At 47.3% G+C, this 12,115-nt stretch overlaps 1 protein-coding gene across 1 annotated transcript in view; it reads left to right on the top strand.

Annotated features, from left to right (window-relative positions):
* LOC126335832 (Down syndrome cell adhesion molecule-like protein Dscam2) overlaps window positions 1-12,115 on the top strand; it is a 313,257-nt gene that overhangs the window by 16,360 nt on the left and 284,782 nt on the right. Inside the window, exon 4 of the mRNA XM_049999299.1 lies at window positions 7,267-7,692. Coding sequence (XP_049855256.1) covers window positions 7,267-7,692 — 426 coding nt within the window. The remainder of the gene's footprint in view (window positions 1-7,266; window positions 7,693-12,115) is intronic.

The following is a 12,115-nucleotide window of genomic DNA, read 5'->3' on the forward strand; positions in this document are numbered from 1 at the left end:
TTGACAACTTAGGTTCATGGCTTCGTCGGGTCTGCGCCACACTCGAACCCCACCATCAAGCTCTTATGATCTGAAATCTGAACTCATCTGACCGTTCCATAATTTTCCAGCCGTTTAGGTCACAAACGATATAGTCACGAGCCCAGGTGAGGAATTGCAGGCGATGTCGTGCTGTTAGCAAAGGCACTCAGGTCGGTCGTCGGCTGCTGTATCCCGTTAACGCCAACTTTCACCGCATTATCCTAACGGATACGTTTGTTGTTCGTCCTACATTAATTTCTCCTGTTACTTCACGCAGTGTTGCTTGTCTGTTAGCACTGACAGTTCCACACAAACGCCGCTGCTTTCGGTCGTTAACTGAAGGTCGGGACCACTGAGTTGTCTGTGGCGAGAAGTAATGCCTGAAATGTGGTATTCTCCGCACACTCTTGACACTGTGGCTCTCGGCGTATTGGAATCCCTAAGGATTTCCGAAATGGAATTTCCCATTCTTCTAGCTCCAACTACCATTCCGCGTTCAAAGTCTATCAGTTGCCATCCTGCCGCCATGAACACGTCGGAAACCTTTTCACCTGAGTACAAATCACAGCTCCGCCAACGCACTGCTCTTTTACACTTTGTGTACGCAATACTACCGCCATCTGTATATGTGTATATCAGTATCCCATGACTTTTGTCACCTCAATATATTTCAAAGGAGTTCCACATTTTTCCTAGACATAATTCCACATCGTAAAGCTTCCATGAATTCAGAACTCTAAAACAATTTATAGTCCTCGATAACAATAATAGTGGGTGTAACATTTAGCAAATATATGTCAAAAGTACATACTGCTCCAGTGGTTTCATTTGTAAACCACTCATAAAACAGCAGAACAAACTTAAATTTACATTGTAATACCTTTAGATATACTTACTTTCACTGTCAACGTACTTTTCAATATTATAAAACTATAAAAAATGTCACAATCTCCTACACTTGTACTCACAGGATAATAACTCTTCAATGTAAGGATTCCTGCTGATATAAATGAATAACTAATTGTTACTAATTGTTACTGGATCAAGTCGGTAAAAAGACGAGGGCTAGTAGAAATCCTTGGGTAACAGAAGAAATATTGAATTTAATTGATGAAAGGAGAAAATATAAAAATGCAGTAAATGAAGCAGGCAAAAAGGAATACAAACGTCTCAAAAATGAGATCGACAGGAAGTGCAAAGTGGCTAAACAGGGATGGCTAGAGGACAAATGTAAGGATGTAGAGGCTTATCTCACTAGGGGTAAGATAGATACTGCCTACAGGAAAATTAAAGAGACCTTTGGAGAAAAGACGACCACTTGTATGAATATTAAGAGCTCAGATGGAAACCCAGTTCTAAGCAAAGAAGGCAAAGCACAAAGGTGGAAGGAGTATATAGATGGTCTATACAAGGGCGATGTACTTGAGGACAATATTATGGAAATGGAAGAGGATGTAGATGAAGATGAAATGGGAGATACGATACTGCGGGAAGAGTTTGACAGAGCACTGAAAGACCTGAGTCGAAACAAGGCTCCCGGAGTAGACAGCATTCCATTGGAACTACTGACGGCCTTGGGAGAGCCAGTCCCGACAAAACTCTACCATCTGATGAGCAAGATGTATGAGACAGGCGAAATAACCTCAGACTTCAAGAAGAATATAATAACCCCAATCCCAAAGAAATCAGGTGTTGACAGATGTGAAAATTACCGAACTATCAGTTTAATAAGTCACAGGTGCAAAATACTAACGCGAGTTCTTTACAGACGAATGGAAAAACTAGTAGAAGCCGACCTCGGGGAAGATCAGTTTGGATTCCGTAGAAATGATGGAACACGTGCGGCAATACTGACCCTACGACTTATCTTAGAAGCTAGATTAAGGAAGGGCAAACCTACGTTTCTAGCATTTGTAGACTTAGAGAAAGCTTTTGACAACATTGACTGGAATACTCTCTTTCAAATTCTAAAGGCGGTAGGGGTAAAATACAGAGAGCGAAAGGCTATTTACAATTTGTACAGAAACCAGATGGCAGGTATAAGAGTCGAGGGACATGAAAGAGAAGCAGTGGTTGGGAAGGGAGTGAGACAGGGTTGTAGTCTCTCCCCGATGTTATTCAATCTGTATATTGAGCAAGCAGTGAAGGAAAAAAAAAAGAAAAATTCGGAGTAGGTATTAAAATCCATGGAGAAGAAATAAAAACTTTGAGGTTCGCCGATGACATTGTAATTCTGTCAGAGACAGCAAAGGACTTGGAAGAGCAGTTGAACGGAATGGATAGTGTCTTTAAAGGAGGATGTAAGATGATCATCAATAAAAGCAAAATGAGGATAATGGAATGTAATCGAATTAAATCGGGTGATGCTGAGGGAATTAGATTAGGAAGTGAGACACTTAAAGTAGTAAAGGAGTTGCCTCATTCTACCTTCCACACCACCTTTAAAAATTTTCCCAAAAATTTAGGCATGCTAACATATTCGCGCTTTTTTTTTTAACATGTAACTCACCTCAGACTCCCACGAGCTACCATGACTGTAACTCACTCACACCAACATCAACACCATATCTATAAGTTGCTCGTTCCCATCCACTGCCAGTTGCTCTCATCCACTTATTCAGCACAGCTCATTGTGATTATCTGTTTGTCTCTTTGCCGTCTCCTCTGGCACAACCACCGTCCCCTTCGTTCTGCTCTGCCTACAGTCTCCTGTCACTGTCACTGACTGTGTCTTGCTATATTTTACTGATAATATCTCATTCTCCTTTCCACTGCTACTGTCTCTTCTCACCTTCACTATCTCTATCTTCCTCGTTGTCATTGTCATATACTCAGTTTCTCATTATCGCTGGCTATCACCCACTCCCACTTTCTCTTTATCCCTCTTCTTCCACCCCCTCCCCACCCACCTTGCACTTTCCCCTTCACTCTTTTGATAGGACTGTTCTGTCACTGTAAACAATATTCCACTGCGACTTCGTCCCTCTCTTTCTCTCAGACTTCCATTGTCTCCCTCGCTCTTTCTATAATACAGCCACTGTCTACTATCTTCTATATTTATTACTTTTCTATGTCTTTGGCACTATCACTGTCTTCTTCTCTCTGAAGCACAAAAAAGTGCGAATATGTTTGCATGACAAAATTTTTAAAGCTGCTGAGGAAGGTAGTTGGTAGCCACTCTTCAGTCAGAGTCTTTTAAATAAACACAAACATACTCTAGTTTGTTTGTGTTCCGCTAGGAGTATTTGTCTGCTGTTTCCCTTCCTTTCCCAGCCGCAGCAGGGCATATAAACCATACGAAAAGAAATGAATTGGTGAGTAAAATTTCGATGGTTTACTGTTATGAAACTGAAATAACACAAAACTAATTTACACCTCATACCCTATTTTACGTTCAAAAAAATTTTGCGTGTGCCTCAGTGTACAGGATAGGGTTTGCAGATAACGTAGACGCTTTACAGGATATTTGTCCGTGCTACGTCACTTTATAAACTACGTTTCCGCCTCACATCGGATTTTACGTCTGTGTTTCATGTGTACAAGTAAGTAACTTTGAACATGTGTAGCTTGGAAACGGATAAAGATACCAAAAAAAATTCCAGATTCACCCATTTGTTGTGCATATGGAATCCTCCACTGGGTTTTTGGTCCGCTGGTGAAGGCGAAAATATCGTGAAAAAATACCATTCCGGTGGGGTTTAGCGAGCAACCGCCGATAAACTAATGGTTGCATCAAGTCCGTCATAGATCACATAAAATACAAAACAAACCAACTGATTTACCCCTCCAGTTGTCTAAGCGGGAGGAATGACGTAGTATCCACACTTTGACCCTGTCTGTAGGATAGTGACAGTATGACGCTCATTCTTTTTGGTATACAGAAGGTCCTTACCGCAAGGGCTACCCAAAGAACTTCATCCAACCTGTCTATCATCAACAGAATCCGAGGTATGTGCTCCCGAAAATCCTGTTTTTACGCGCGGCGTTTTGGAACATACACTGGCATTCAAAATTAAAGCAACAAACTGCTTTTTCCCCGCCCCGAGTCTAATTCATGATATAATCATACAAACTGTCAACCATACATCCGTACGACTGTGTTCTGCACGGAAGATGCCATTCTAGTCAACGGAGAACGCAGCGAGCTATGACGGCAGGGCACCCATGAAAAGAGGTAGTGTTTGGTGGGTAGCCCCACATTCACAATCGCTATGTACACAGTTACAGATGGTGCAGTATGGCACAGGGACCACGCCTACCAGACCCTCTGGAAGTCCATAGCAAGAAAGGAAAGAGGACAGTAGCAAACAGATTTGGCCCGATGGCTTAATGTGAATCGTTCTGTTGTTACTCGGGTGTGGCGTTAGTTCATGGGCACGCAACTAGCATGCGAGCTCGCAGCATCCACTGGACGTGCTGTATCGAGTCACACGATTTGCAGAAGGCTTCGCAGAGTGGCCTTTACTGTCGGAGACATGCTGTATGTCTGCGGGTGACGCGTCTTCACAGAAGAGAACATCTAGAGTGGAGTCATCAGTGAGACAGCCGGGCGTTCGAACGGTGGGCCAATGTTGTTTTCACAGATGAGTCACAATTTAGCCTGGAGATTGATTCTCTATGGATTCACATCTGGAGGGACCATGGAACACGATTTCGGGGATCAAACAATGCGGAAAGAGGCCGAGATCGAGGAGGATCACTAACGGTGTGGGCAGGGATTGTGTTTACCACTCAAATCCCTCTTCATAAATTGTATGAGTGAATCGGCAAGGTTTAACTGTTCTCAGGTGTCGCAAAGTGATCTTAGGACCTCATGTGCGGTTGTTGCAAGGTGCTGTGGGCCCAGACGTCGTATTGATTGACGATAATGCTCGATGATGATGATGATGATGAATATGATGATGTTTGGTTTGTGAGGCGCTCAACTGCGCGGTTATCAGCCCCTGTACAAATAGCCAACATTTGCTCAGTCCAATCTCGGCACTTTCATGAATGATGAGGAAATGATGAGGACAACACAAACATCCAGTCATCTCGAGGCAGGTGAAAAATTCCTGACCCTGCGGGGATTCGAACCCGGGACCCCGTGCTCAGGGATAATGCTCAATCTCATAGAAAACGGGTAGTTGATGTTGTCTTGGAAGATACTGCACGCATGGCGTGGACTGCTCGCTCTCCCGATTTGAATCTCATAGAGAATGTTTGGGATCCGCTAGGACACCGCTTCCATCACATCAGCGTCCATCAACCATTCTCCAAAACTGCGAGAAGCTCTGCAGGAAAAATGGGCGTAACTGACTCAACTTGCACAGCATGCCCCCTCATTGTGAGGCCTGTATTGCCACCAGAAGTGGTTACATCCCATACTGAGCACATTAACCAGTTATCGGAATGTGTGTGCCAATCCTATAACTTGGAAAAAACGAAGAATATACACCACTGGTCATTAAAATTGCTACACCAAGAAGAAATGGAGATGATCAAAGGGTATTCATTGGACAAATATAGTATACTAGAACTGACACGTGCTGGGCGGAGTGACCGATCCGTTCTAGGCGCTACACTCTGGAGCCGCGGGACCGCTACGGTCGCAGGTTCGAATCCTGCCGCGGGCATGGGTGTGTGTGATGTGCTTAGGTTAGTTAGGTTTAAGTAGTTCTAAGTTCTAAGGGACTGATGACTTCAGAAGTTAAGTCCCATAGTGCTCAGAGCCATTTGAGCAATTGTTGAACTGACATGTGATTACATTTTCATGCAATTTGGGTGCATAGATCCTGAGAAATCAGTACCCAGAACAACCACCTCTGGCCGTAATAACTGCCTTGATACGCCTGGGCATTGAGTCAAATAGAGCTTGGATGGAGTGTACAGGTACAGCTGCCCATGCAGCTTCAACACGATACTACAGTTCATCAAGAGTACTGACTGGCGTATTGTGACGAGCCAGTTACTCGGCCACCATTGACCAGACGTTTTCAATTGGTGAGATATCTCGATAATGTGCTGGCCAGGGCAGCAGTCGAACATTTTCTGTATCCAGAAAGGCCCGTACAGGACCTGCAACATGCGGTCGTGCATTATCCTGCTGAAATTTAGGTTTTCGAAGGGAACGAATGAAGGGTAGAGCCACGAGCCGTAACACATCTGAAATGTAACATGAACAGTTCAAAGTGCCGTCAATGCGAACAAGAGGTGGCCGAGACGTGTAACCAATGGCACAGCATACCATCACGCCGGGTGATACGCCAGTACGGCGATGACGAATACACGCTTCCAATGTGCGTTTACCGCGATGTCGCCAAACACGGATGCGAGCATCTTGGTGCTGTAAATAGAACCTGGATTCATCCGAAAAAATGACGTTTTGCTATTCCTGCAGCCAGGTTCGTCGTTGAGTACACCATCGCAGGCGCTCCTGTCCGTGATGTAGCGTCAAGAGTAACCGCAGTCACGGTCTCCGAGGTGATGCTCCATGCTGCTGCAAACGTCGTCGAACGGTGCAGATGGTTGTTGTCTTGCAAATGTCCCCCTCTGTTGACTCAGGGATCGAGACGTGGCTGCTCGCTGCGTTACAGCCAGGGGGATAAGATGAGTGTCATCTCGGCTGCGAGTGATACGAGACCGTTGGGATCCTGCGGGGCGTTCCGTATTACCCTCCTGAACCCACCAATTCCATACTCTAATAACAGTCATTGGATCTCGAGCAACGCGAGCAGCAATGTCGCGATACGATAAACCGCTATCGCGATAGGCTACAATCCGAGCTTTATCAAAGTCGGAAACGTGATGGTACGCATTTCTCCTCCTTACACGAGGCATCACAACAACGTTTCACCAGGCAACGCCGGTCAACTGCTGTTTGTGTATGAGAAATCGGTTGGAAACTTTCGTCATGTCAGCACGTTTTAGGTGTCACCACCGGCGCCAACCTTGTGTGAAAGCTCTGAAAGTCTTCTTCCTGCCGGTTAAATTTCGCGTCTGTAGCACGTCATCTTCGTGGTGTAGCAGTTTTAATGGCCAGTAGTGTATTTGTCTACCGTTTAGCGTGTTGCAGTTGTTTGCGTTCTGCATTTCTTAGTTTATTTCTACTTTAGATCACCTGTTTAATCTGTTTTGTGGATGACGCAGGCTTGTAAAATTTCCTTTCGTTGCTTTAATTTGGGAACTAGTGTATCAGGTAGGCATGTATTGTACGAAGAGTCGGAGGGAGGCAGTGACCGCAGAGGAGGCCCTGCGCGTGTGCAGGCGCGGCGCCGGTGCTGCTGCGCACGTTCAGCGGCGCGACGGTGTCTGCGGGCGCGGCGTGGAGCGCGCAGTGCGAGGCGGCGGGCTGGCCCGCGCCGGCCGTGCAGTGGCAGGTGGACGGCGCGCCGCTGCCCGCGGGGGACCCCCGCGTGTCGGCGCCGGCGCCCGCGCCCTCCGGCGCGCAGCCGCGGCCGTCGCTGCTGTCGGAGCTGCGCGTGGCGCGCGTGCGCCCCGACGACGCGGCCGAGTACGCCTGCGTGGCCGCCAACGCGGCCGGCTCGGCGCGCCACGCCGCGCACCTGCGAGTGCTCGGCCCGCCGCACGTCAAGCCCATGCGCGACCGCGTCGTCGCCGCCGGCAGCGACGCCGTCTTCGTCTGCCGCGTCGCCGGCTTCCCCATCAGCGAGATACGCTGGCTCAAGGACGGTCAGTGCGCCTACCGCTCGCTTGTCGTCACACGCGGCACTGGCATTTCCGTCTCTGGGTTGCGAGCGCCACCTTCGACCCTCCCCTCCCTTCACCTCCTTTACAGTCGCTTCCACAGCCACCATAAACTGCAGGGACAAAAATCATGGGATACCTCGTCGTCGTCCCGGATCTCCTTGTAGCAAATCAGCCCGACGTGGCATGGACTCAACAAGTCGCTGGAAGATCCACGCAAAAATATTTGGCCATGCTGCCTCTACAGCCGTCCATAATTGCGAAACTGCCGGCACGGTAGCTCAGCGTGTTCGCTCAGAGGGTTAGCTGCCCTCTGTAATAAAAAAAACTGAGTTAATAGATCAACAACGAACTTAAACGGATGTCTTACGACGTGCGCCTCGACCAGATGCAACGAGCAAATGCGAACAAAAAAAAAAGCCGCACGGTAGCTCAGCGTGTTCGGTCAGAGGGTTTCACTGCCTTCTGTAATAAAAAAACTGAGTTAATCGATTCACAACGAACTTAAACGGATGTCTTACGACGTCCGCCTCGTGCAGATGCAACGAACAAAAAGCGATCAAAACGAGATTGCCGGCACGGTAGCTCAGCGTGTTCGGTCAGAGGGTTAGCTGCCCTCTCTAATAAAAAAAAAAAAATAATAATAAAATAAAAAAAAAATAAAAAAAAAAACAGAGTTAACCGATCAACAACGAACGTAAACGGATGTCTTACCACGTCCGCCCTGAGCAAATGAAGCGAGCAAAATGAGATCGCCGGTTGGCCGCTGTAACAAAAAAAAAACTGAGTGGAAGGATCAACCACCGGAAACTTGAACAGGATGTCTTGCGACGTCCGCAACGACCAAACACAACGATCAATAACGAAACAAAACAAAAAAATGGTCAGCGCGACGGACTGTCAACCTTTACGGCCCGGTTTCGATTCCCGGCTGGGTCTGAGATTTTCTCCGCTCAGGGACTGGGTGTTGTGTTGTCCTAATTTTCATCGTTTCCTCACCACCGACGCGCAAGTCGCCGAAGTGGCGTCGAATCGAAAGACGTGCACCAGGCGAACGAACTGCCCGACGGGAGGCCCTCGTCATAAGGCATTATTATTATTATTTATTGCGATAGTGTTGCCAGCGCAGGATTTTGCGCACGAGTTGACCTCTCTATTACATTCCGTATATATTCGATGAGTTCATGTCGGGCGATCTGCATGGTCAAATCATTTGCTCGAACTGTCCGGAATGTTCTTCAACCAGTCGCAAACAATTGTGGCCCGATGACTTGGCGCATTGTCGTCCATAAAAATTCTTTCGTTATTTCGTAACATGAAGACCATGAATGGCTACGAATGGTTTCCAAGTAGCCGAACATAGGTTCAGTTGGACCATACCACCTAGTCCATTACACGAAAACACAGCTCACACCATTATGGAGTCCCACCAGTTTGTACAGAGTCTTGTTGACAGCCTGGGTCCATGGCTTCGTGGGATCTACGCTACAACAGTACCCTACCATCAGCTGTTGCGAAATGAAATAAGGACAAACCTGACCAGGCGACGGTTTTCCAGTCGTCTAGCGTTCAACCGATTCGGTCACTAGTTCAGGAGAGGCTCTGCACGTGGTATCGTGCTGTTAGTGCTGTTATTGTCGGTCATCTGCTACCATAGCCCATTAATGCCAATTTCGCTGCACTTTCCTAACGGATACGTTCGTAAGTACGTCTCACATTGATTTCGAGGGTTATTTCACACAGTATTGTCTGTTAGTGCTGACAAATCTACGTAACCCCGCTTCTCTCTATCGTTAAATGAAGACCGTCGGCCAATGCGTTGTCTGTGGTGAGACGTAATGCCTGAAATTTTGTATTCTCAGCAAACCCTTGATACTGAAAATCTCGGATAATTGAATTTCCTAACGACTTCCGGAATTGAATTTCCCACGCGTCTATCTCCAACTACCATTCCGCATTCAGATTCTGTTGATTCTCGTCATGCGACTGTGAACGCGTCGGAAACCTTTCCACATGACTCACTTGAGTAGAAATGACAACTCCGCCAACGCGTTGCCCTTTTATACCTTGTGCATGCGATGCTACCGCCATCTGTATATGTGCATTTTGCTATCCCATGACTTTTGTCACCTCACTGAATGTGCACACAGGATGTAATCTGTAAAACAATTACCAGGGCCAAGACAGTATGAAAAATGCCACACATATTTATTAAAATTATAGCCTGCGTATATACTGATACACAAAACTTCAGGACGAAAGCGACTTTCTCATGATGTGTCATTCCCAAGTAAAATAGATCGATGAAACTAAGACCATCATAGAAAGACGTTCTACATTGCAGTACACAAGGTAACCAGAAAGAAATAGGCAATGAGACGAACAGAAATGATATTTTTATTCAAGGAAGATAATTACACTGAAGCCACCTTGGTTGATAATGGTCCCCTGGACATGACAAACGACGGGACATGCTTCTTAATACTGTGTGTGATGACAAAGGGCAGCAATGCGTGATCTGTAACGTGCTCCCAAATTGTCCGCAAGCTTGGTAAGGAGCGCGGATGACAACTACTGGATGGTCGCTGGTGCATGCGCACGTAGTGCAATAACCTTCCCTAGTGCGTCCCACATGTCATCGGTGGCCTTTAGGTCTACGGAACGGGCAGGCCAGTCCATTAGTCCATTCACCGCATATCATCTCCTCCAAGACCTCCTCCACCTCCGTACTTCGTTTCCATCGATGACAATGAGCGAGCGCATCGAAATTAGGACCGAAAAAAAAATGGTTCAAATGGCTCTGAGCACTATGGGACTCAACTGCTGTGGTCATCAGTCCCCTAGAACGTAGAACTACTTAAACCTAACTAACCTAAAGACATCATACACATCCATGCCCGAGGCAGGATTCGAACCTGCGACCGTAACAGTCGCGCGGTTCCGGACTGCGCGTAGAACCGCGAGACCACCGCGGCCGGCTCAGAACCGAAAGCTCCTCCGAAAAGACACACATAAGGAAGCAGCAGAGTGTCACAATGACGATGACGGGTGAGTGAACTGAAGATTTGGAGGTCAGCACGTCCATGCAGAATTAGGCCTCCCCACTCCTTAAGATTGGGGCCACCAAAACCATCACGTCCGACAAAGTTCCTGGATGCATTACGTGTTCCCACCTGTCGCTGCATGATCATTGCTCACACTAAATCTCTTGTTATCCGAGAAGAGCACGCGACCCCCCTCGTCGTTGGTCCAGCCCCAATGCCCTTGACACCATGGTAAACGGTAACGCCGATAGGCGTGTGACACCGGAACACAACGCATTAGTAGTCGAACCAAGAGATCACCCTCCTGCAGTTATCGTGCCACTGTTAGGAGTGAGATTGCGTGACTTGCTGTCCTGTTAAGTATGGTTGCAACTGCACTCGCTGTTTCACGTGGGTCCCTTCTTGTCTGTTGCAAAATGTAGCAGTCATCTGCTGCTGTAGTTGATCCTTGTCGACAACTGCCGTCCTTCAGGCAGCAGTGCATGTACTTCGGAGCCTTCCCTATGCACGTAACTCGCGGTTCTAGGACGCGCAGTCCGGAACCGTGCGACTGCTACGGTCGCAGGTTCGAATCCTGCCTCGGGCATGGATGTGTGTGATGTCCTTAGGTTAGTTAGGTTTAAGTAGCTCTAAGTTCTAGGGGACTAACGACCACAGCAGTTGAGTCCCATAGTGCTCAGAGCCATTTGAACCATTTTATGCACATAAAACCGTGCTGTGAGCAGTACTAAGCTCCTGGGCTACACTCGTCACTCTTTGTCCTCCTTCCAATTTCCTGGTGATTCTTCCCGTGTGAAAAAAATGGCTCTAAGCACTATGGGACTTAATATCTGAGGTCATCAGTCCCCTAGAGTTAGAACTGCTTAAACCTAATTAACCTAAGGACATCACTCACATCCATGCCCGAGGCAGGATTCGAACCTGCGACCGTAGCAGCAGCACGGTTCAGGACTGAAGCGCCTCGATCCGCTCGGTCACAACGGCCGGCCCATGTGAAGTCATCCAAACTTTGTCTGTGGACCATATTGTAACGAAGAACACGTAATGTCTCTACCCCTTCCTTTAGCTCCCTCGTGTCGCAGGGCCAACTCAGTTTGGCGCTGTAATCACGCTGACCTAACGGCATGTGACGTCCAGGTGTCTGCCCACGACTGGGACACAGCCTGAACGGAACGAACGACGTTTGTTAATACAATCCTAACCAAACGTAAGCTCTAGGAAGACACAAGAATCGTAGAGACACTTTAATGTTGTCTTTTCGGGACGGGTAGGGGGAGGGTGGTGGTAAGGTCCTATGGGACCAGACTGCTGTGGTCATCGGTCTCTAGACTTACACACTTCTGAGTCTAACTTAAACTAACTTA

The sequence above is a fragment of the Schistocerca gregaria genome, chromosome 2 (genome assembly GCF_023897955.1).
Source record: "Schistocerca gregaria isolate iqSchGreg1 chromosome 2, iqSchGreg1.2, whole genome shotgun sequence".
Lineage (NCBI taxonomy): Eukaryota > Metazoa > Arthropoda > Insecta > Orthoptera > Acrididae > Schistocerca > Schistocerca gregaria.